A 22,384-nucleotide genomic window follows, 5' to 3' on the forward strand; every position below is an offset into this window, starting at 1 on the left:
GTATATATTTGCTAAACAACTAGCAACTGATTATTGTCTTCCAAGCATTTATCTGGAACATAGGCTAAACTTTAAAGGGGACATATCATGCTTTTTGGGATTTTCTGTTATCTATATAGTGTTATGTAAAAATGTTGCCTGCGAGTCAAAAGCCAGGGCTTCAACTTGCTGTGAATGCTTCGTTTGCAATGTTTTCTCCACTCTCTCAAGCTCATTGCACATGTCCATAAACAGACGTCTATTCCGTAGTCTTTGTGCCAAGTTTTTCCACGGGTTGTTCCTGTTGTCCACTCTCATATTCCTGATCTGATTTTGGTGCTCGAACATGTACAGATGTATTTGAGAAGTTGCCGTTTTGAGTAACAAATGAGGAAAAAGAAATTAAATTCTTCTACTACTGTTTGTTTACGTAGCCTCCGTAGCCAGCAGAGGTCTGCCGAGGGTCAGCCTCCGGAGGCTAACCAATCAGAACAGAGTGGGCTCATCGGGGGAGGGGGGGGCCTTAAAGAGACAGGATCTAAAAAAGCCTGTTTCAGACAGAAGCTGAACTGAGGGGCTGCATAAAGGGCCAGTATAAGATAAATAAGAACTATATGTCATGCAAAGATATTCCAGTAGAGCCAAAGAATCAAAATATAGACCTGGAAATGTGCAGAAGTCCCCTTTAAGCCAAACCCTTCTCCAAACAAAATGCTTGAATGGTGAAGCCAACTGTGAGGTTAAAGGGGTAATATTAAGCTAACATTGTTAAAACATAGCCACATGCAATTACCATTTTTGAATATATATTAGTTAAATGTCAGGTATTTGCATTCTATATGTTAGATGAGTAAAATTAAATGTTTGGTTATTTTTTCATTAGAGATATTAATTATAATCATTATTGTTATCAGTTAAAAACAGATTCTGGTCTCACATTGTATTGGAAGCAAAATTTGTAATGTGTTTTGGAGAAACATGTGAAACATTTCAATCAACATTACATTTATGACACATGTGTGCTAGAATCAGCTGCCCCCCAAAAAATGTAATGTCTCCAAACGAAAATCATCTTTAGGTGTGTAAGAGTTGTTTTTACAGGATATTAAAACATCAAGTGCACGTTATTATTGAAAGTTATGGGGTCCAAAGCCTGTGTAACTGGTTTGACCCATGAAATGTATGAACTGAACTAGTAGCCGCCATAAAATACATTAGATTAACGGTTATATCCTATAACATAGCTGCCACGGCCTTAATGTGAAAAGCAGCAGGGGGTGTGAAGGCCGGTTCCTCCCCGCTGAAAGCTGCACTTCCTACACGGGCCTCCCAGAGGAAGAGCGTTCATTCCTTCTGGAAGGTTCCCTCAGGAGCCAGAGCCTGAATGGACACTACCGCAAAAACACTGCCTCCTTACCACATGTTACATGACCTGAGGGGAAACGCACACACACACATACACATCTGGGTTTCCACCTCTGAAAGACTGTCTGGTTTGTTGATGGTTATCGTAGCCAGAATAGTTCCTGCCTCTCCCTTCTCGCCCCCCCTTCCCTAAATCTATTTCCTTTTCTTTCCCTCCGTCTCCCAATCTCCCTCTCTTTCTTTGCTATAATTTACAGGATTTATCAACATGCTTTTGATTAATTAGATTACTTCGATGAAACTCCCCGTTGCATCATACTGACTTAATAAACTGTTGATATATTTTTCCCATAGTACCTGCTGCTATTCCAGTTCAAATATTGCCTCACTGTCCTTGAGGTAAACTTGAGATACTCAACAGTCTTGATGCTGCAATGATTTGCTCCATCAAATCCCCAAACACGGAAAAAAAACAGCTGGTGAGTGAACCTTGAATTTCAAATACTATATTTTATCACAGAGAACTTTCTTTATTTTATGTATAGATGGGACCTTTACACTGTGTATGACTGGCACACACAGTCTATATGTTGCTAGTAATTCAACAGCTACTGTCTGTACAGTTGGTACCAGAGATGTCAACAGTTAATCAGTTAACCGCCGAGAATATTTTTGACCGATTACACTTATCGGTCTATAGGTTGATTTTCATACACACCCCACTAACAGCTAGACAATTACATATTCACAACATCATCCAGTTGAACCTGTGGGAGTTTCTGAAGGCTCCGGGTAACGTGTTTTTCTGAGGACATAAATTTATGACGAGTGAAAACGAGTCCAAAGCGTCTTCCGACTTGTCTGCTGCAGAAACGGAATATGTCAAGCTGCAAAATACCACTGTGACAGGTGATAAGGAGCTCAAAAGACAGGCAGTCTTATAAAAGTCTTATAAAGAGTGTGAGTAAGTAACTATACTATGATGTAAGTTATAATAAAAAAGTAATGTTGTTTTCCCAGAAACAGTTGTTGGGGGGACGGGCGGAGGGACATCTTATATGCCGTACCACATTAACAACAAGCACCCAGCTGCCATGTCCGAAGATCACCAAAGAGCTTGTTCGGTACACTGAGCCCGAGTACGTTATGCCATTGAGAGCTACTGTGACTAAACACATCGAAAACACTTTGAGGAGACGAAGGATGAACTGAAAGCCAAGCTAACCAGGGCAGACAAGCTGGCTCTGACCACCGACTGCTGGACAGCCACCCATTAACCAGTTAGTTACTGGTTAATGGGTGTTGGTCTATCGAAAGCGAAATGAACTGAAACTGACATCCACCTCTAGTTGGTACACTGGCCGGGTGAATCATACCTCAAAAACACTTCAGTGCTCTAATTCACACAAATAACAAAAGGCAAAAAATCACAATGTGATCAGTCTAAACACTTCCTAAAAGTTACCCTGGAGAGTTTTTAGCCACTGTTGGTGCCTGGGAGCAACGGTTTTAGGAGTGGGTCCCCATTTTGTTAGTATCTTTTGCACATGCTAAAGGACGGTCATACATGTGGGTGCTGATGGTCTCACACTATTCGACTGAATGACAATCATTGGCGGTAACATGATAAGGTATGTAGTAATGTGCTGGCAACGGACAGGAAGAGAAGAAGACTGCTAGCAAGCAAACATGGATGATTCTTCTAATTCAAGATTCTTCTCTGCAAATGTTTTATGAGACAGGAAATGTTTTCTTATCTTTTTATCATTTTTATCATTATCTCCTCTTTGAAAGAAGGTGATTCTATTATCATTGGACAACAATGTTAGTTGAATGAATTCAACCAATTTTTTAGGCCTTAAAGATACATAAAATACACAATATCGGTGGGAAACAGTGCATGTTAACATACACGGGTACCTTTAAGACTTCTGTGAAAATCTTCAGAGGCACCATAAAGTTCCCTGGATTATCATGTAAAACTGATTGACCACTTGCCATCAGCAATCTTTTTGCATCAAACAAAAATGTTAATACACCAAAAACCCTTCATAACATGACAAACATCTGGATTTTACCTCATTATCAACATCTAATAATATAAGTGGCATCAAATTCTTATTTTTAATAGAGATTTTCAGTTTTACCACATTCCTCAAGACATTCTCCAACAACTCATTTTTATAGCAGTTTTCACCACGTTTATTTAAGACAAATTACTATGATTTATTATGATTATGAGTGAGTTATCCCAACACAAGGTCACTGACAGGACTTAACGGCTGCTGCGGGGCTTAAAACCACTGAACTTTCCGTTACAGGGTGCCACGAGTCCATAAGCATTAGTCCACCCTGGTACCCGACCAAGCAACAAATATTTGAAACATTGTCCTCATCACTATCTGTAATCACCACGAGCATTAGCCTCGGGCCAAGAATAGCCGATCAGATAATGCCGTTGCAGAGACATTAGCGGAACATTACACTCACATTAAACAGCCAAGCATCTCATCAGCGCTCCGTCAACACAGCCAGAGCCAACAAATAGCTCCGGAGATGGTGTGATAGCCATGCGGTGGGGATTTTGTTGACACGCACGAGCTTTGGAGTTACAGTAGAACAGCATATGTTGCTACCTAAAAATGTTGTTGACAAGCTGCGAGCCCAGAGACTAAAACCAGTCAGGAGGTCAGAGCTATGGTGGGATGACCTTCCATTCCCAGTTCAGTCAGTACAAGGGAGTCCATAATTCTTCTGCTGTTGGCTCACGTCTCTGACAGCGGCCTCAGACATGTCTTCATTCCCTTTTCAATAAATAAATCCATTCTTTTTCTCCCCCTGTACTCATTTCTTGTCAGAGCAATCACTCAGGAAACTGATGTCATGCTTTCATTATTGTTTCTGTGTGGCTTTTTAAGGCTGATTAGGTTGTTTTTTTAGCCTTTTGTTAATTCTGTTTTTAGACTAAATATCTTTAAATATGACTGATTAGATAACTAATGATATATTTAAAAATAAAGGCATTTACTAATTAAATATCTGGAAGTGTAGAGAAGACTTTAAGACCGCATTTAGATCATTATATCTAACCCCTAACCCCTAACCCTAACCCTAACCCTAACCACTAACCCTAACCACTAACCCTAACCCCTAACCCTTAAACCCTAACCCTGACCCTAACCCTGAGATAAGGTTTACAACAAAGAAAACAGCAGCACTCACAGATCTATCTTTGTGTTGTTTATTGTGGACAGAAACGCCAGAAGCCATCATCAGCATAAGCGAGATAAGGTTTACAGAAAACATAGAAAAATTAAAACGACCAAAAGTTTTTACTGCCTTTTTTGGCAAGTCAGAATCTTTAATATTTTAGCTGCAGCACCGTTTCTTGTCAGACTTTTACAATACAAACTGAAAAGAATATGAACAAATGTAAAGACGCCACTTTTTGTTTGTTAAACACATTTGATGAAGACATAGATTTAGAGAACATGTAAGTGGTGATGGGTTGGATTTAGTGAGCGCACACTTGACAAACTGTTGGATTTTCGAGAACTCAGATTGATATCCAGTCGGATTTAAGAAGAACTTTATTGACCGGTTGGTATTTGGAGGTCACATTCGATAATGACTTGATGAGAGTACCTGACAAACATTTGGATTTGTGGAGCTCACGCCCGACACGCAGTTGGACTCTCGAGGAGCACACATGTGACAAGCAGGAATATGGGAAGCAAGCAAGTTTTATTTTGAGAACACATTTGACATGTCTGACTTGGGGGGACACGTGAGTGAAAACCAGCTGTAATTTAGTGAACACACCACACCAATTTAAATGCCATGTAACCCCCTGATGAGGCAAAAATACTAACTCTTGCGGCACTCCAACATGCAACTAAATCTAAAAACATAGAATTGGAGCAATTTTTTTTTACCCAGATTACCAGAACCCACCTTCTTCTGAATTGAGAAGCGAGAGATTTACTGTAAGTACTGATCCACATGTTGACTTGCCAAAAGATCAGTCATAATACCAAATCATACATGTATCAGCTTTAATGTCATGGTAGTGTGTGCTTATATTATTTTGTTCTGACCTTCTTATTATCTATTTATAATACTGATGAGGAAGGAAGTCAACCTTATTCTAGTGCTGCACTCATTTCAAGTCATTGTGCATGTAGAAGAAATACAGAAATATGAAATTTAAAAAGCCAAGATCATCTGAAGAAGCTAAGTGAGCTGTGTTTTGGGTGTACTGGTAGGTAACGGGAACACCATCAACTTTAATTTGCTTTAGGGAAGAGAGAAGAAACAGAAGTGTGCAGCTTAACCCTCTTTTTACACACACAGACCTCACACTCTTTATCTCTGACAGCCTGAGCTTCATAAACTTAGAGGGATGAAATAAGTATTTTTAAGTAATGTTATAGCACATTTCTTATATTCTTACTCACATTATGTTCACTACATGCTTACAGTAAGTATATAAACTGTATTTGTGCTCTGTGGTGTTTTCAAATTTGGCTTTTTGTTCCACTCTGCATATACTAGAAGTCATTTACATCAGGGGTCTGACTGTAGAGAGTGAATATGGCTGTAGGCAGGGTGATCATCAGTAGTATAGTAGTGATATAGTAGTGTAGTGCTAAATCCGTAAAAGCATCTTTTTCTCACTGTTTTGGCCCTTCATCCAGACTAAAACAGTGTTTTTTTTCTCCCCCTGAAAATGGAGTTTTTCCAAAACATCTTCCAGAGTGTGTAAATGTGAAAACGTCGGCTTGGCGTTGTCATGTGTACGAGGAAAACAGAGCTTTGTATAAATAATGTCATACAGCTGACAAAACAGATGGTGGCTTTTTCCTCTTCCTTAGAAGAGGAAGAAGAAGAAACACAACGACAATAACAACAATGGCGGACAGCTTCTTGTGAGTGTTGTTCTGCTTGTTTAGAGCTAAACGTAGCTATTTAACACCTTTCTCTTGCTGAAACTGGTGTAATCTCCCAATAAACAAAACATCAGAAAGCAGCTGCAGAAACTGATATACTATACAGTTTCTTCTTTGCTGGTTTTCTGTGCTTGTCTGTCCTCCTCACATGCCCAGGAGGAGAGTTATGGATGAAGGTATTTGCAGAAATGAGCTGGAACGCCTGCTGTGGATGCATCGTCGTTTTTAGTTGAAAACAGCACTTAAGAATTTACCCGACTTGACACAGTCTCAGTCTTTAATGCGATAATACATGTATTTATGTGAACAGTGGATCAAATGACTATCTGTAATGCGAGAGGTGTTGCTGTGTGCCTCTACAGAGCTTTTAGCTGTTTTTTTGTTTTTCAGCACATTTACAGTATAATTTAGTCTCAGTGTTTCCAGCAGCAGCAGGCAGCTGTTTTCAACAAACTAGATCTGATAAATCCAAATGTACACACACAGAAATCAGCTGAAGAGGTGAAGAAAGTGGAAGATCTAACAGCTAAAGAGACATTTTTTTTCTTAGGAGTTAGTGGAAACAAAACCAGACTTACATTCATCAGATGGACACAAACGTGATTCATGTGTAAATAAGCAACTGCTTGCTAACGTGTTAGCCATATCAACTTTATGACGCAATATATCAATATTGTAGTTTCAGCTTGATGTGGAGTTCTTTACAGTATGTGTATTTTGTGTTTCTGCATCTGTCAGTTGTTTTATGACAGAATAAAACCACACCAGACCAAACCAAACCAACTCACGTCATTTCATTTTTTTATTTATTTCAATATTGGTTGTAAATTCTCATTGAACTATAGAGTGTTATTTTTTTAAACTATTTGGTCATTCCAACAGATTAAGATACACTCATAAAGTCTTGACTTCATAAAACTTGTGCACTTGAAACAACACAGAAACATCTTGACATTTCTTAACAGCCTGCAGATTTAAGCCAGCATCTTCTGTAATGACCCCACCTACTTTTATACACTACAAACACCATTAAACATTTACACACACATACACACTTAATTTCCAACACACACACACAAACACACACACACACACACACACACACACACACACACCACCACACACAGACAACATTCAAGCTCCGTTTCATGGGCCACATATTTTACTTTCCATCTGCAAGGACACTTAGCCTCAGTATGTCTGTGTGTGTGTGTGTGTGTGTGTGTGTGTGTGTGTGTGTGTGGGGATGGCTAAACAAGGGTTCATTTTCTGTCTGTGTTTTTATTCATGGGGGGTGAGCTGGGAAAAGAGAGGCCTCTATCTGTCACACACACGCACACACACACACGACCAGAACAGAGATTCATGGGTCAGAAATTCTGGCCACAGCCCGGGAGGATCCTGTTCAGGATGAGGAAACCTGCTCGCTGTGTGTGTGTCTGCGTGTGTGTGTGTGCATGTGTGTGCAGAGGCTGGATGTGAATAGCAGCCGCCCTGTGTGACAGTAAGCTGATAGCTCTGTTCGCTGTGTTTCTGTAATCTGACAGACAGACTGACACAGCAGGACCGTGTAATTCGGCCATGTTAGTACACGTCTCCTCCGGCCTCTGCGCACTCAAGAGTCACTACCGGTTTGATTACCTGTGCCGCTTCGCTCCGCTGCTGACGACGCAACTCACCTGGGAGTAAAAAGGAAGGCCGGAGAGGTGAGGTGTGTTTGTACGGATCGATTTATCTTTTCTATCTATCCACATGAAAAGAAGAGGATGTGGATGAGTTGAAACTAACATGAAACTCATTTAAATGGACTTCCTGAAGGTTGAAACCATTAGAATTAAAGCTGCTTGTGGGTAAATTGTAATTCTGCTGATATATGTTCATTCATTCTCAAGCTCTGGCCATGGTTAACTGCATTAAATTACCACTAACCAACTGACAATCAATGAATACGGGGTCCTCGGGACGCTGTGGATCTGAGGCTTCGGGGACAGTTGCCTGCTTTGCTCGGCTGGTAATCCAGACTTGTTCCTGGGATTGTTTGGTCAAGCAGGTTCATTAAACTCTCCACTGTATCCCAGTGTCCTTTCAGCTAAGTTGGCAGCTCTTTTAAAGGGGACATAATACATTTTCTGATTTCTGACTGAGTTATAATGTCAGATGTTTGCGTTAAACATGGTTAAAGGTCCAAAACTTGTGGTGAACGTATGTAAAAAAAATGCTCCCTGCAAGTCAAAACCCAGGGTTTCAGCTCGCTATGAACACTTTGTTTGCAAAGTTGTCTCTACTTCCTCCTCATGATGACATCTGATCATTGGTGCATGCCCACAAATGGCCGTCCATTGGTTGTTTTTGTTGTTGTAGGTTGTTCCATTGGTTGTTTTTGTTGTTGTAGGTTGTCCGTTCTCATATTTTGGATTAAATTCTGGCTCGAATTGTACAGATGTGTTTGAGAATTTTATTATTAGTCTATTATTACAAGTAAAGAACGAGGAAAAGAAGTGAAATCCTGCTACTATAGTTTGTTTATGTGGCCTCTGGAGCAGGGGGAAGCTTCCTAAAGCTGACCAATCAGAACAGAGTGGACTCATCGGTAGAGGTCCTTAAAGAGACAGGAGCTAAAACAGCCTGTTGCAGACAGAGGCTGAACTGAGGGGCGGCATAAAGGCAAAATCATGCAAATATGTATATTCCAGTAGAGCCCCAGAATAAAAATGTAGACCTGGAAATGTGCATGATACGTCCCCTTTAAGGTAGGGTGCTGCAGGATCATGACGTACCATCTCAAAGCTCCCCTGACTCAGAATCCTTCTCTCTACTCATACTTATCTTTGGAAACATTTTCTTTGAGAGACTTAATAGACAGAAAGTCAATAATGTATAACCGCTTTTATCTAGATTCACGGCCTAATGGATAAAGCTAAAACTTATGCCAATTCACAATGGACACTCCTAATGGGTAAGGGCTAATAGCTAACGGTAACTGCGTATAAGGTGCAATACTGAGATGCCTGGATGGCCAATGCAAATACACATTAGGCGATGCTAATAGCTGATGCTACTATGAATGAGGTGCAGTGTTTCTGGATAGTAGAGGCTATTTGCTCCTTTCTAGTGGCAAATAGCTGTTAGCATAAATCTGAGCAGTGACTGCAGACTGACCCCGGACCTGATGAGTCCTCTACTGACTCATTGAAAGGATGGAAGAGAGAGAGAGAGAGCCTCAATATTAGGTCAGAGTTCAAATTTAGCTCTTAGCAGCCTTCCTCCTCTGACATCAAGAACAAGTGTGTGTGTGTGTTCTGGATGATGTCTGTGATCCCAGGTGGGCTGTAGGGGCGGAGTAGAACAAGAAAAAGGGGATGCAGCAGCGCCAGGAAAAAGGAGAAGGAAGACACTCTCCCTTTCATCTCTCTTTCATCCCTCCTTTTCAAGTCGTGGAGAGAGAGAGAGTGGGACAAAAACAGGGAGAGAGAGAGCGAGTGTGTGCACTCGTTCCTCTCTGTCTCTCTCTGTCCTCACTCTCAGACGCCTTTTGATGCCTTTCATGTCAACCAAATGTGCTTTCCGGCTGCCATGCAGAAAGGTGTATGTGTGTGGTGTGGGGGGTGGGGGGGTGGGGTGGGGGGTTTGGCACAGCGCCTAATTACTTTTAAGTCAAAGACAGGTAGGCGGAAGCTGAATGCGTGTGTGTCTTTGTCTGAAAAATAGAAGCTTTGAACTGATTTGTTCTCTACCACCATGTTCTCTGATTTTATGGGAGTTGCAAGCTGCCCCGTTGAACCCCTCCCGCCCCCCCCCCAAAAATTTCCATCATTACACAGAACATCAGAGAGTGACAGGAAACACTTGAAGCTTTGGCCAGATTCAGACTGTGGACAGAGCATGAGGAATACGTTGGCATGACTGATATTATCAGCTGATTTAGCTTATTACATATATATGTATTGGCCAATAAGTCACAGAAATGCCAAAGAGAAGTCTTTAACAACTAAATTAAGGGCTAATTATTAAATTGTTGTTATGTTTTTGATTTTTATGCTGTCATCAGATAGCCAGCAGCAAGGAGACGACAGTAAACGAGGTGAGAGAGATGAGAAATGATACGCAACAAACGTCCCTGGCTGCAGAGATGTTGCATTAAAAAATGAATATCGCTTTATAAGGTTTAGGAAGCATGGAAAAAACCCTCTATTGTGGTATATGCAATTTCATATTGCATTGTTGATATACTATATTGTAATATAATGGATTTTGTGTGTTTTTTGGTTAAATAAATACCTGATAAATAAAGGTATTTTAATCACATTGATAAAAAAACCTCATAATCTAATATTTCCATCATTGATAACAATAAGCAGCATCATAACTGTCATCATCATATCATCATAATACACTGATAGCGACGGTGCTTCTATGCAAGCTGCTGATTGGGAGCAGTTTGGGGTTTGGTATTCTGCTAAAGAACACTTGACATGATGGTTGGAGGAGGTGGGATTCAAACCAACAACCATGTGATGATCAATGACCCAGAACAGGCGGATTTTATATGACAAATATAATCAGTCAAGTGTCAATCAAGTGTAAAATAAACAGCTCCAAAACAAGTTTTTATATAAATTATGCATGAAACTGGTGAAAAAAGGGAACTGAAACTGAAAAATATCCTGGGAAGAATCCTCTCTGCTGAAGTTTCCTTGAGCAACACCATCATGCTCCAGGATTAGAGGAGAAAGTCACTGTGTGGTGGTTTAATAAACAATCACGTTATCATTTGCAAAGACTTTACAAGCTCACACTGTTTCTTATTTTCTCTCTGTTTTTCCGCCTGATGAGGAGGAGGAGGAGGAGGAGGAGGAGGAGTGGTAGCTACAGGACAAGTCTGGACATGATGCTACCCCCCCCCTCATCCCCAAATCACTTCCCCTCGTTCCCTCCGTCCCTCTTTCCTCCTCTCGTTTTTTAAGTGCAAACCACAGACTTGCTCTGGAGGTTTCCATGACAAACAATACTAATTAGGGATCATTTTCCCTTTTTTTTTTGCTTTTTTCAGTCATGTCTGGAAGGCGGGGACTGTTAAGGCAAGAGTGACGTAAGTGTGTCGGAGAGGGAACCGCAGTCAAGCTCTATTAAATCTGTTTTGATATTAAACACAGAATCATCACACGGACGCAATAAATCTCAAATTATGACACATCAAATGACAGATATGCTGGATTTCTATGTGATAAAGTGGAAAATAATGCATCTTTCTTATGAGAGCTAAATGCAGCTAAGAGTACAACCCAGGAAGAGTCTTACAGAGATAAAAAAATGATGTTTCACAGTTTGATCGAGCGCCGATAGCGAACTGATTGTCCAGCGACCCCGGGAAAATATGGTTTCTTTGTGAATGTCATAAAATTAAACATTTCTGCTATTTATTACATTCATTCAGTCACAGCGTCCCACTGTTTTTCACATTACACAAATCCCTGGCCTCATGTAACCTTACATAAAAATGATTCCTGGAGCTCCCCAGTAGCCGAATACTTACAGCGCATGCCACATAACTGCAATGTCCCTGGTTCGATTCCAGCCAGGGACCTTTCATACTCTCTCTCTCTCTCTCTCTGTTTCCTGTCAGCCTCTTCACTGCCCACTATCCAATAAAGTCAAAAATGCATTTAGTCCATTTAGTTCTACATATTAAGTTATTCAGATTTTAAATTTGGGAACAAGGCAGCACTTGTGTCGGATTAGTACTCGGTATTTGGAGAGAAAAAAGTTGGATGGGTGCATCCCTAGTTTGATTACAAGATTAAGAACATTTTCTTTGCCATCTAATTCCCTGTCAAAATGTTTTTAACTGGAACATTTCAAACAGGTGGTGCAGCGGTTTGCACCGTCGCTTCACAGCTAAAGGGTTCCTGGTTCGAACCCGCCGGCCAGCTGGAGCCCTTCTGTGAGTTTACATGATCTCCTTGTGACTGCGTGGGTTCTCTCCAGGTACTCCGGCTTCCTCCCACATACCAAAAACATGCAGGTTAGGTTAACTGGTGACTCTAAAACGTCTGTAGGTGTGTACAGTTGTCTGTCTCCATACTATATGTCAGCCCAGTGATTGACTGCCGACCTGTCCAGGGTGTACCTCGTCTCTCGGCTAGTGTCAGCTGAGATTGGCTCCAGCTCCCCCACTCCCTCCCTCAAGCTCTAGAGGATAAGCGGTAAAGAAAATGGATGGACGGATGGGATTTCAAACAGAACAACAGCTGGTGGAGTTTAGTCATGGATGATCAACACACGTACCAACCCATTCTCACTCCCAACTCGTCACATACGGACACTTGGTCAGGACCCCTTGACGTCACTTTTTAACATACTGGTTACCCCTTAAGCGTCATTTTTGAACGTGCAGGGAAGTCTGATAGACTTCTATAGATCACCCACAATGTCTGACATTGACGCCATGAGACCAATGACTTCTATATGAAGTTCCAGGAGGAGGTGGGTTGGGTGGATGGCTAGATAAATAGATGGCAAAAAGTGGACATAGCTGCAGGAGACCACTTCCCACTTCCAACCGCAAGTCTTGACAGTTTTTAAAAACCGTAACTATCGTTGTGGTGTTTATTGTTGCCATGATGATGAAGGTTGCGTAAGTTTAAGGAAGTAGAAAGAAGATCATTTGAACCCAAACCCTGATCTAGCCACCACAAAACTATTATTTTTTTAACACAAACTGCCGTGATACTCCATGTTGCTATGCAATGTCGCTAAAGTGGTACCCAGTGAGTTAAAAAGTGACGCCAGTGGGTCCTGACCAAGCATCCGTAAGTGACGAGTTCTGAGTGAGAACGTGTTGCAGGTACAATTAATCAAACATGCAAATAACAACGCAGTGCTTTAGAGGTCACTGGCATCCAGCAGTGATGTGTTTTAACATTCACACAGTTGTTATATTGATATAGAGATATAGAGCTCAGAATATGGATTTGGAGGAACATCTGCTGGATTGCTCTGCGGCTCTACACAGGAAGAGAAGATGCTGCTCTTCCAAGCTCCTCCAAAGCAAACGGTACTAAAGCTCAAGAGTTTTTTGGTGAGAGCCGAGGGAGGAACGCTGCAAATGGAGTACCTATGATTGAAGAACCAATGATGTCGTTCATGAACAGGAAACAACCGGACATTTAGAATTTACAGATAATGTAACTGAATATTTACTTTGGTTATTTATTAACCTTCTCTGGTTAAAGATTTGCTTTCTGTTCTCAGTTTCCTCTTTCTAAACTGAATTCCTTATTATTCTTTTTTTACTGTTGGTCAAAAAGAAATCTCACTATTTTTTTAATAATGAAATAATAATTATCCATGACTTGATATTAAGAATAAGTTGTCGGTGTGTTTGTTGAAGATCTGATTGGACTTGATCTGATTGGATCCCATTTTCTGTGAGTAATAATCAGTCAAAGAGGCTTGTTATAGATGCTTGTTTGTCTATGTGTGTGTGTGTTTTTGTGGGATGTAGTATATACAGTAGCTTAGAAAACACACACACTGGTTCACACACTGCCAGTACTCACTCACAGTGTGTGTGTGTGTGTGTGTGTGGTTGTATATGTATATGTATATGTGTGTGTATATCTAATGATCCCTGTGTCGCCTCCTCTGCGTCTCCCACACCTCCCCTTCTCATTAGCGGTGACGCCTGAGTGGATTAACCACACACACACACACACATGCGCATGCACACACACACAACCAACCCAACTAACGAAAGTAGAGCCCATCAAAGCGAATATATCCGCCCCGGTTTAGGAAAGACAAACTGTCATAAAACACGGATTTGTCCTCAATGCAAACCAGAAGCCTCTCTCTGGCTGGAGACTGGTGTGTGCACGTGTGTGTGTGTGTGTGTGTGTGTGTGTGTGTGTGTGTGTGTGTGTGTATGATAGGGACATGAGCCAGGAAACCATATGTGTTTGTTGCATGTGTGTAGTCCATCAGGATTGTGTTGTAAGAAGAAGAGTGTGGGTTTATGTGTGTGTGTGTGTGTGTGTTCAGAGCGATCTGCTTACGGTATCTAAGATTAAACTATTCAGGGTTTTGGTAAAAGTAAATGAGTTAAGAAAAACAAAAGTGGGAAGAAAGAAAGACAGAAAGAAAGAAGTGTTAACCCACAAAAATAAATAGAGCGAGAAAGCCGAGAACAGAGCCAGATACACGAAAAACATAGAGAGAAGACAGAGTGAGAACGAGAGACGGCAGACGCTGAGAAGAGGATGAGAGTGTGGTCCAACTCCCCAAACAGAGAAACAGTGAGCGTAGACCTGGCAACAGTAAGCCAGCAACGCCGGACACACACACTCCCAGTTCCCCTCTCACAACACCGGAAGACATCGACTACAGCAATGACACTGCGATAGTAAAATAACGCCTCCCACTGTGATTATGACTATGACAGCAAAAGCAGCCAGATATAAAACACAGATGAGTGGACGACACTGACGGAAACAAATACTGCATTCCCAGATGTCGGGAGTATTTGGGGGTTTTCTATTTTGTACTGTAAAGAATTATTCAAAGTAAAAAAAGTGAAAAAAAACCCTTCTTGCATGTCTTAGCAGGCTCGTCCTTTACTCTAACCACGAGCCGGAGGAATAACTAGAGGATAACTGAAGGAAAAACAAGCAAATCTAAAGGGAACTTCACCGTTGTACGTGTTATGTATACAATGAATAAATCACCAAAATGAAGGAGAAAAAGAGTTATTTTCATTTTTTTGGCTGCTGGGCCAGTGAAAATATACAAGGGGCCAGTGAAACTCTGATCTATTGGCCAAATGGTTCAACTGGGAAAAAAAAGTTATGTTGGACCCGGGACGACAGAAAATTAACTGGCAAGAATTTTGATAATAAATAAAGCGAAAAATGTCAATCATTTAACCGGTTGGATCTCCTCAGACGTGATGGTTTAATGCTTTTCTTTCTTATACAAGACTGTAAAACCATTATATGTTTGGATGTTGAACTGTTGATCAGATAAAACATGACGTGAAGAAACTCTACAGAATTAAAATGAGCAGTTTTATAGACAAAACGGTTAATCGATTAATCAAGAAAATAACAACTCCCTCCTACTGTCTCCTAGGAACTGTCCCCAACTACACTGTGAGTTTGTACCTGTCTGTGTTGAGATATAAACCATAGACATTTAGTAATGTGGGGACATTTTCTGAGGGTAAGGCCAGCTTTGCCCTTTGCCACATTTGGCAGTGTGCATCAAAGTAAGACTTTGCCCATGCAGCTGATGACAAAGCAAGAGAAACAATAGAGGAAAAGGTGGTAAAATCAAGAAAACTAAACATTCAGAAACACACGGCGAACATCCGTGCTGCATCTGCAGAACCCAAAATTACCGTTTGATTTCATCTTTTGGCACCGGCCAGAATCCTAACCATGCTGATTCTGCAGACCGCGAGCCAACGGCAGTCAAAGTGGTATGTACAAATAACAGACGAGGCAGAGCGCTATGCCGTGAGGGGGAAAGTAGAGGTGGATTACAACAGTTGTGACAGACAGTGAACAGATATCACTGTCAGAGCTCTGGTCGGGATTTAGTGACAAGCTGGGAGCGATGCTTGCGGATGTACCGCTGGAGTGATGTATTTTGATATGGATGAGTTGGAATTGTGACAAGGTGAAACCACTGAACCACTGAAGAGTCTTAAGAGCTGGCATATGCTGCTCTCCAAATACAGACACAAAAGAAGAGAAGGAGAGAAGATAGAGAGAACAGTAGACACAAACGAGGAGCGATGGAGGAGTTTGTGCTCCTACCTTTCTTGACTTTCTTAGACGGCTGTTTCTTCTTGATGAACTTGGTCGGCTCCTGAGAGAGATTCAGCTCCTCCCCGTCACCAGCCACCTCTGCGATAGGCTCCACACCTCCTGAGTGACAGATAGAAGGAGTTCATTAGCTAATCAGAAGATATATGAGCAAAATTTGTCTTTTTTTTAGCACAATCTTCACATGTATAGTTCCACAAAGTGCCAGTAAACAGCTTCATTAAAGAAAGCAGAGTGCCTTGCTCAGGGGCATCTTGACAAAGGAGAAAGGTTTTCATTCACTTTCGCAACCCAGTTTGAGATTCGTGCAATATACTGTTAAACCCAAGTGATACTTTCTGCATCCACGTGGCTGTTAGGGTAAATAGGATGTACATTATTTTCATCTACCCATGTTTGCAAAGCCCCGAATTTGGACTGTACACATGTATGTATGAACATGTCTGCAGACATCTAATGTAGTACAAACATCCACCATCATTTTTAAAGTACTGTATGTCTGGCCCTTACTTATTCTTCTCTTGAGGGTAACACACTGGCAGCTTATAACACATGTTAAAACACCCACATCCACTGTTTATTCCATAAACCTGCACACCTGCGACGTCTTGACCTGCATCACCACAGACTGATGTGCATCATGTCTTCATTGTCCCGTCTCTCAGCTCTAAAGATCTTCAAAAAAGCAGCAACTTCTTACATTTGCTCCCTGGATTGGCACATCCTGGCTACGGTACCTTGACCACGTTTCTCTGTCTGTACGATGAACGCATGTGAAATGATGCAGAGCTTTGTGAAATGGCTGATGTGTGTTGCACTTTAGTCTAGTTTCAGACAGCTTTCAAGATAAAGTGTTACGAGAGCTTCTGGTGCAAGTTTGATTCCCTGATGTGTAAAGGTTTGGATGCCAAAGCACTTTGTCTCCAACTTATTGCAATATTTTATAACCTTAACTGCTGACTTTGATAAACATTGCTGTTCATGAGAATAAAAAAAACTGAATTCTTCTTTTTACTGCAAATATGTAGTGTAAATTATATTTGTTCCCCAAGCTGTAAACTCATATATGTATCTTTGACTCCTACGTCTATGTTGCATTCTTCATATTCTGTTTATGCTCTACATCAGGGGCACCGGATTCATTTCAGAAGTGCAGGGTCCAAAAAGTGTGTGTGTGTGTGTAGCAGCAGATATACTGGAGACTTTCACTAAACTTTTGCGGAGTTTGCTTGCACCACAGGGTGACTCATGGGATTAGATACAAGTTTTTTTGCTCAATTACCCAAAACTATGAGTTTACATGACAGCAACCCTTCTGCAGCTGAGTAACAGCAAGCAGGCAACAGGAAACAGTTTCATTGGTTGTAATGTACACTGTATGCATGTGACATGTGTGACAACGTCGTCTTTGGTTGGATTAAAAATTTAAATATTCTTCCCATTTTATGTTTGCCTGCTTTATTTTACCTAATGTCTTAGCGGATGGGAATGATTGAAACGTCTTTTTACCGTAAGTGTTGCAATATAAGGGCCTTCGCTCTTCATGCATTCACACCAAAATATATGTAGAGTTTGGATAAGAGTGTCATTAATATGTCAATTTATCACAACTGTGGAAGAATATGTGAAAGTAAAACATCAATATTTTACCATTTTAAGTGTAGTTTAGGGAATGTTTTAGGATGGAATAATAGTGTTGAACATGTCATTTGTAAGTGTGTGTGTGTGTGTGTGTGTGTGTGTGTGTGTGTGTGTGCGCGCACTTGCCTGTGTGAAAGTGTGATTGTGTGTGTGACAAAATCCCTGCTAGAATCCCATGGATCAGTCAGGATTTAGGGAGCTCCTGAGGTCGATGAATTGGACGCCTTGTCTCTCCTCCGTCCCACCTCTCTGTCTCCTCCTCATCCCCCCCTCCGCTCCCCCTCTTCTTCATTCCTCTCCTCCCCTCTCTGTCTCCTCTTCATCGTTTTCTTCTCCTCCCTGTCTGCATTTGCTCTTCTCTCCCCCCCCCCCCGCCTCTTCCTCCCTCTTCAACCTTTTCCTCTTACCTCCCTCCTTCCATCTCCATCTCTTCTCCTTCTTCCCCTTTTCCTGTCTACTCCTCATCCTTTGTCTTCTCTTCACCCTTCTCTTCTTCATCCCCCCTTTGCCTCCTCTTTCCTTCTCTCTTTCCCACATTTTCTTCTGTCCATCTTCCCTTCCTTTCCCCCCCTCCCCTCCTCTAATTCCTGCCTCTCTCCTCATTTCCTCTCCTCCCTGAGGATTGTGTCCAGTTTCATGGTACTTTCATTTTAACATCCACTATACACATCGTGCCTTTGTGATGTGTGTGTTCATGCATGTACGAGACAGAGTGTGCGTGTGTGTCTGCCATCATGTCTACCTTAAGGTGTCTGAGAATGTGTGTGTGTGTGTGTGTGTGTGTCCGTCTCCCCCACTGCGTCTATGTCTGTGTGTGTGTGTGTGTGTGTGTGTGTGCACAGATTACCCTAAGCTCTCTCTAATATTTATCCTGGCCTTTTCTAAAGCCAATCTTGTTCTCTTTGGTGAGAGCACAGCCTGTGGCTTCACACACACACACACACACACACACACACACTCACAGTTGTTTGAAATGGGATATGCCTCGCTCTTAATTGGGCAGGTGTTTTTCTAAGGCGAGTCGTTTTTTTTTAACGCTGTCTTACAATTTCACGAGGAATGTGTGGGTTTGAGTGTGTGTGTGTTTTTTGACCTCAGTCTTACATCAACATCAGGTAAGGAAATAGCCCACCACTTACTCTGAAACAAAATCACATCACACACACACACACACACACACACACACACACACACACACACACACACACACACAGATGTCTCTTACCACTGACCTCTCACACATTCCTCTTTCTCCCTCTCTCTCTCTGTAAATAGTGGGTGTATTACCGCCTGGTCAGACTGGTGGTGTGTATCTGTGGTTCCCTCAGTCGTGGTCGTGGTCTATATTTGTCTCACTGGTCGGGTTATCAGTTTTTAGACAACCCTGAGGTTTAGACTCGATACACAGCACCGCATCACACATCGAGAACACTTCAACACCAGAGAAAAAGAAGCAGAATGGAAGATATACGCAGATTTCGCATCAGATTCCAGCTCGAACATGTACGGATGTATTTGAGAAGTTGACATGTCGAGTAAAGAAATCCTACTGCTATAGTTTGTTTTATGGCTTGTTTACGTAGCCTCCTGAGTGGTTGGAACTAACCAATCAGAACAGAGTGGGCTCATGGGGAGGGGGGCCTTAAAGAGACAGGAGCTAAAACGGCCTGTTTCAGACAGCGGCTGAACTGAGGCGCTGCATAAAGAGCTAATATAATACAAATAAGGATTTTTTTTTAACTGTGAAATCATGCAAAGCTGCTCTAGTGGAGTCCCAGAATAGAAATATAGAGCTGGAAATGAGCATAATAGGTCCCCTTTAAGTAACTTTAGCACCATTTAAACCTTGCATTAACATACAATCTATATCTGGATATCCTGTCTAGAGATGTAAAAACGCATGCTAATGCACTAAGAATGTATTGTGATCATAATGTGATTGTTAGCTTAAGCAAGCCTGCTAAAGCTACATGTAGTAGTGACAGCTATAAGTCTTCCCACGCAAAAAGTGAATGACGCTCGTCCATGGCATTGCTTCCTTAATCCGCCAGGCACACTAAGCTAATGTGCATATTGAGATCCAATCACAATCAGATTAACTAGATCACTTATTAATACCAGGTGTAAATGCAAAGATCCAGATAAAGGTCACATGTTAACACCAGGTGTAAATGAGGCCTCTAATCTGCCCTGAACTGTTTCCTATACTGCATTCAAATTCTCACAAGCTATAAATTAGAGCTAGTCGGCAGGTTTATGAACAGTTTAGAGCAATTTGGTGACAAAGACTAGATTTCTTCTAATTCTACTACAACTAGTTACAGTGCAGTCACTACTACTGACAGTGAAGCCACTGTGATAAAGTGTAAAAGCTAATGTGAGTTTAAAGTCTGATACGGTGCAGACTACAGAACATGACCAGGACAGAGACAGATATATATAACAACGCTTTTTGAGAACTTGGAGACATTTGGAAAGAACATATCTGAGGACAGTGTGGAGAAGTTGAGGAGCGTTTATAGACCGTTGGGGACGGTTTGGTAAGACTGTGGCACATAGAGTAGTTATAGAAATATCTGGTTTGATGTAATATAGTAATTGTTGGTGCAACAGTTTGAGAGGTTTAAGGCCATCAGCAGATGTTTGGAAGCATTGAAACTGTGAAACTTCTAAGTTAAACGGTCTTGAACAGTGGGAGACCGTGTGCAATAGTTTAACAATTTGGACATTTGTGGGTCTGTTTGTATATAGACGGAGACGGTTTGAGTAAGTCAACAGCGATGTGAGGACAGCTTGAGGAAAGTTCAAGCCATTCTGTGACAGTTCGGGACATTGTGCGGCAATGTGGGACCGTTTGGGCTGATCTATGACAGTCTGGGGCCGCTCCGGGCGAGTTTTGGAAGAATTTTGGACAGCTCGGTCGAGGGGTGAAGCTGCTTCCAATAGACAGCTCTGTCTTGGTTTGCAGTGTGGAGACACCAGCGCATTCCTGCTTTATTCTGGGCTGCGGTTTGAAGATGGGGGTGACACTGCGCTGCTGTGGTTAGCAGCAATTTGGCTGTGGGCTTTACGCTATTTCAATCCCCCCTCAATGTACACATCTTTGTAGGGAACACATACACACACACATACAGTATGTTAAACCCACAAATTTGCACATGCACACTGAAATGCTTTTGAAAGCACACATCAAAAACCAGGAAGTGTGACTCCTTTAAAAACTGGTGTGTGTGTGAAACAGACATCTGATATCTAGCCTTCATAGTCCAAACCTGAAAACCACTTTTAAGTACAACAAAGGCATTCACACACTCATATCATATAAGTTGCATACAGTATATGTCAAAGGAGATATTTGACATGTCAGTTAAATGACTAAAAACTACAAAAAATGTAAAATGTGCTTTTAGAGGACGACTCCCCGCCCAAACTTTAAATTCATTCTTAAGAATCGTAGTTTTTGAAAAATAGTGAAAAACCGTCCCTGGCTGAAAAACAACCCGCTAACATTTTAGATTTATTGAATGATAAACTTCAGGTAATGATTGATTCTTTCTAAAATAGCGCTCCGCTGTTTTATATATAGCGTTCTGGAGGAGAACTCTTCAATTTGGAAACACCACAGAAACAGAACAAAGACAGCTGGTCAGGATTACACACAAGACATGACCTACACTTACACATACTACATGTATTTTCCTTTGCTCGGTGTCCTCTGAACTTACACACACACACACACACACACACACATATATATACATGTGTGCACACACACACACCAACGCACAAACACAGCCCATCTTCTCCCCTCTCTTTAAGTCTAAAATAGATGCAGGCCCCAAACCACAGCTACCAGTGGAACACACTGTGAAAATAACTGTGACACACACACACACACACACACACACACACATGCACTATATGGGGTGAGTGTGGATAGGAGGATGTGTGTAGTCTGCTTGCTCTCAGTTGGATTGTGAACATTAAAAAAAAAAAACTCCTTTGACTTAATTAGTAGAGAGAAGAGAGGAGATTAGAATAAAGTAGAAATAACAGAGAAACAACAAAAAGATCAGGAGATTATTAACATATGATATGAGATTAACAGCAGGTTAAAACCAAAGACAAAACAGCAGAGAAGACAGAACACAGTAGAGCAGAGACATAAAACAAGAGGAGCCTGGATGTTGCCAAAAGCATTGCTCACTGCAGCAAAATGACTTATTTAGAAAGATAAAGTCTGTGTGTGTGTGTGTGTTGATGTAAGAACACCATTAATATACACACCTCCCTGGCTGAGGTCAGTTCAGCTGAGCTATGCTGACAGCAGGATGACCAATGAACCATGTGATAAACACGGCTGATTCACCAGGTGTGGGAGTATGTTTGTGTGTGTATGCCTGTGTGTGTGTGTGTGTGTGTGTGTACACACGGAGTGCAGCTGTTGAAGCCTGCTGATCAGAATGATGTCATCAGGGTAATGTTAAGAATATTACCATCTCCGTCTGAATCAAAGAGTCTGTCGAAATATGAGTCAGAAAAAAGCAATAGCGGTGGGAAATAGACCAGAACAAGCCCGGTGTTTGAGTAAAGGCCAATGTTTTGTTTTGCTCTCAAACTGCAATT

The 22,384-nt window shown here is 41.5% G+C and overlaps 1 protein-coding gene across 1 annotated transcript in view; it reads right to left on the minus strand.

Moving 5' to 3' along the window:
• The window catches only part of bbs9 (Bardet-Biedl syndrome 9), a 196,700-nt gene that overhangs the window by 53,613 nt on the left and 120,703 nt on the right, over positions 1-22,384 (minus strand). Inside the window, exon 21 of the mRNA XM_067600493.1 lies at positions 16,109-16,219. Within this exon, the coding sequence (XP_067456594.1) occupies positions 16,109-16,219 (111 nt within the window). The remainder of the gene's footprint in view (positions 1-16,108; positions 16,220-22,384) is intronic.

This window comes from Thunnus thynnus, chromosome 10, assembly GCF_963924715.1.
Source record: "Thunnus thynnus chromosome 10, fThuThy2.1, whole genome shotgun sequence".
Taxonomy (NCBI): domain Eukaryota; kingdom Metazoa; phylum Chordata; class Actinopteri; order Scombriformes; family Scombridae; genus Thunnus; species Thunnus thynnus.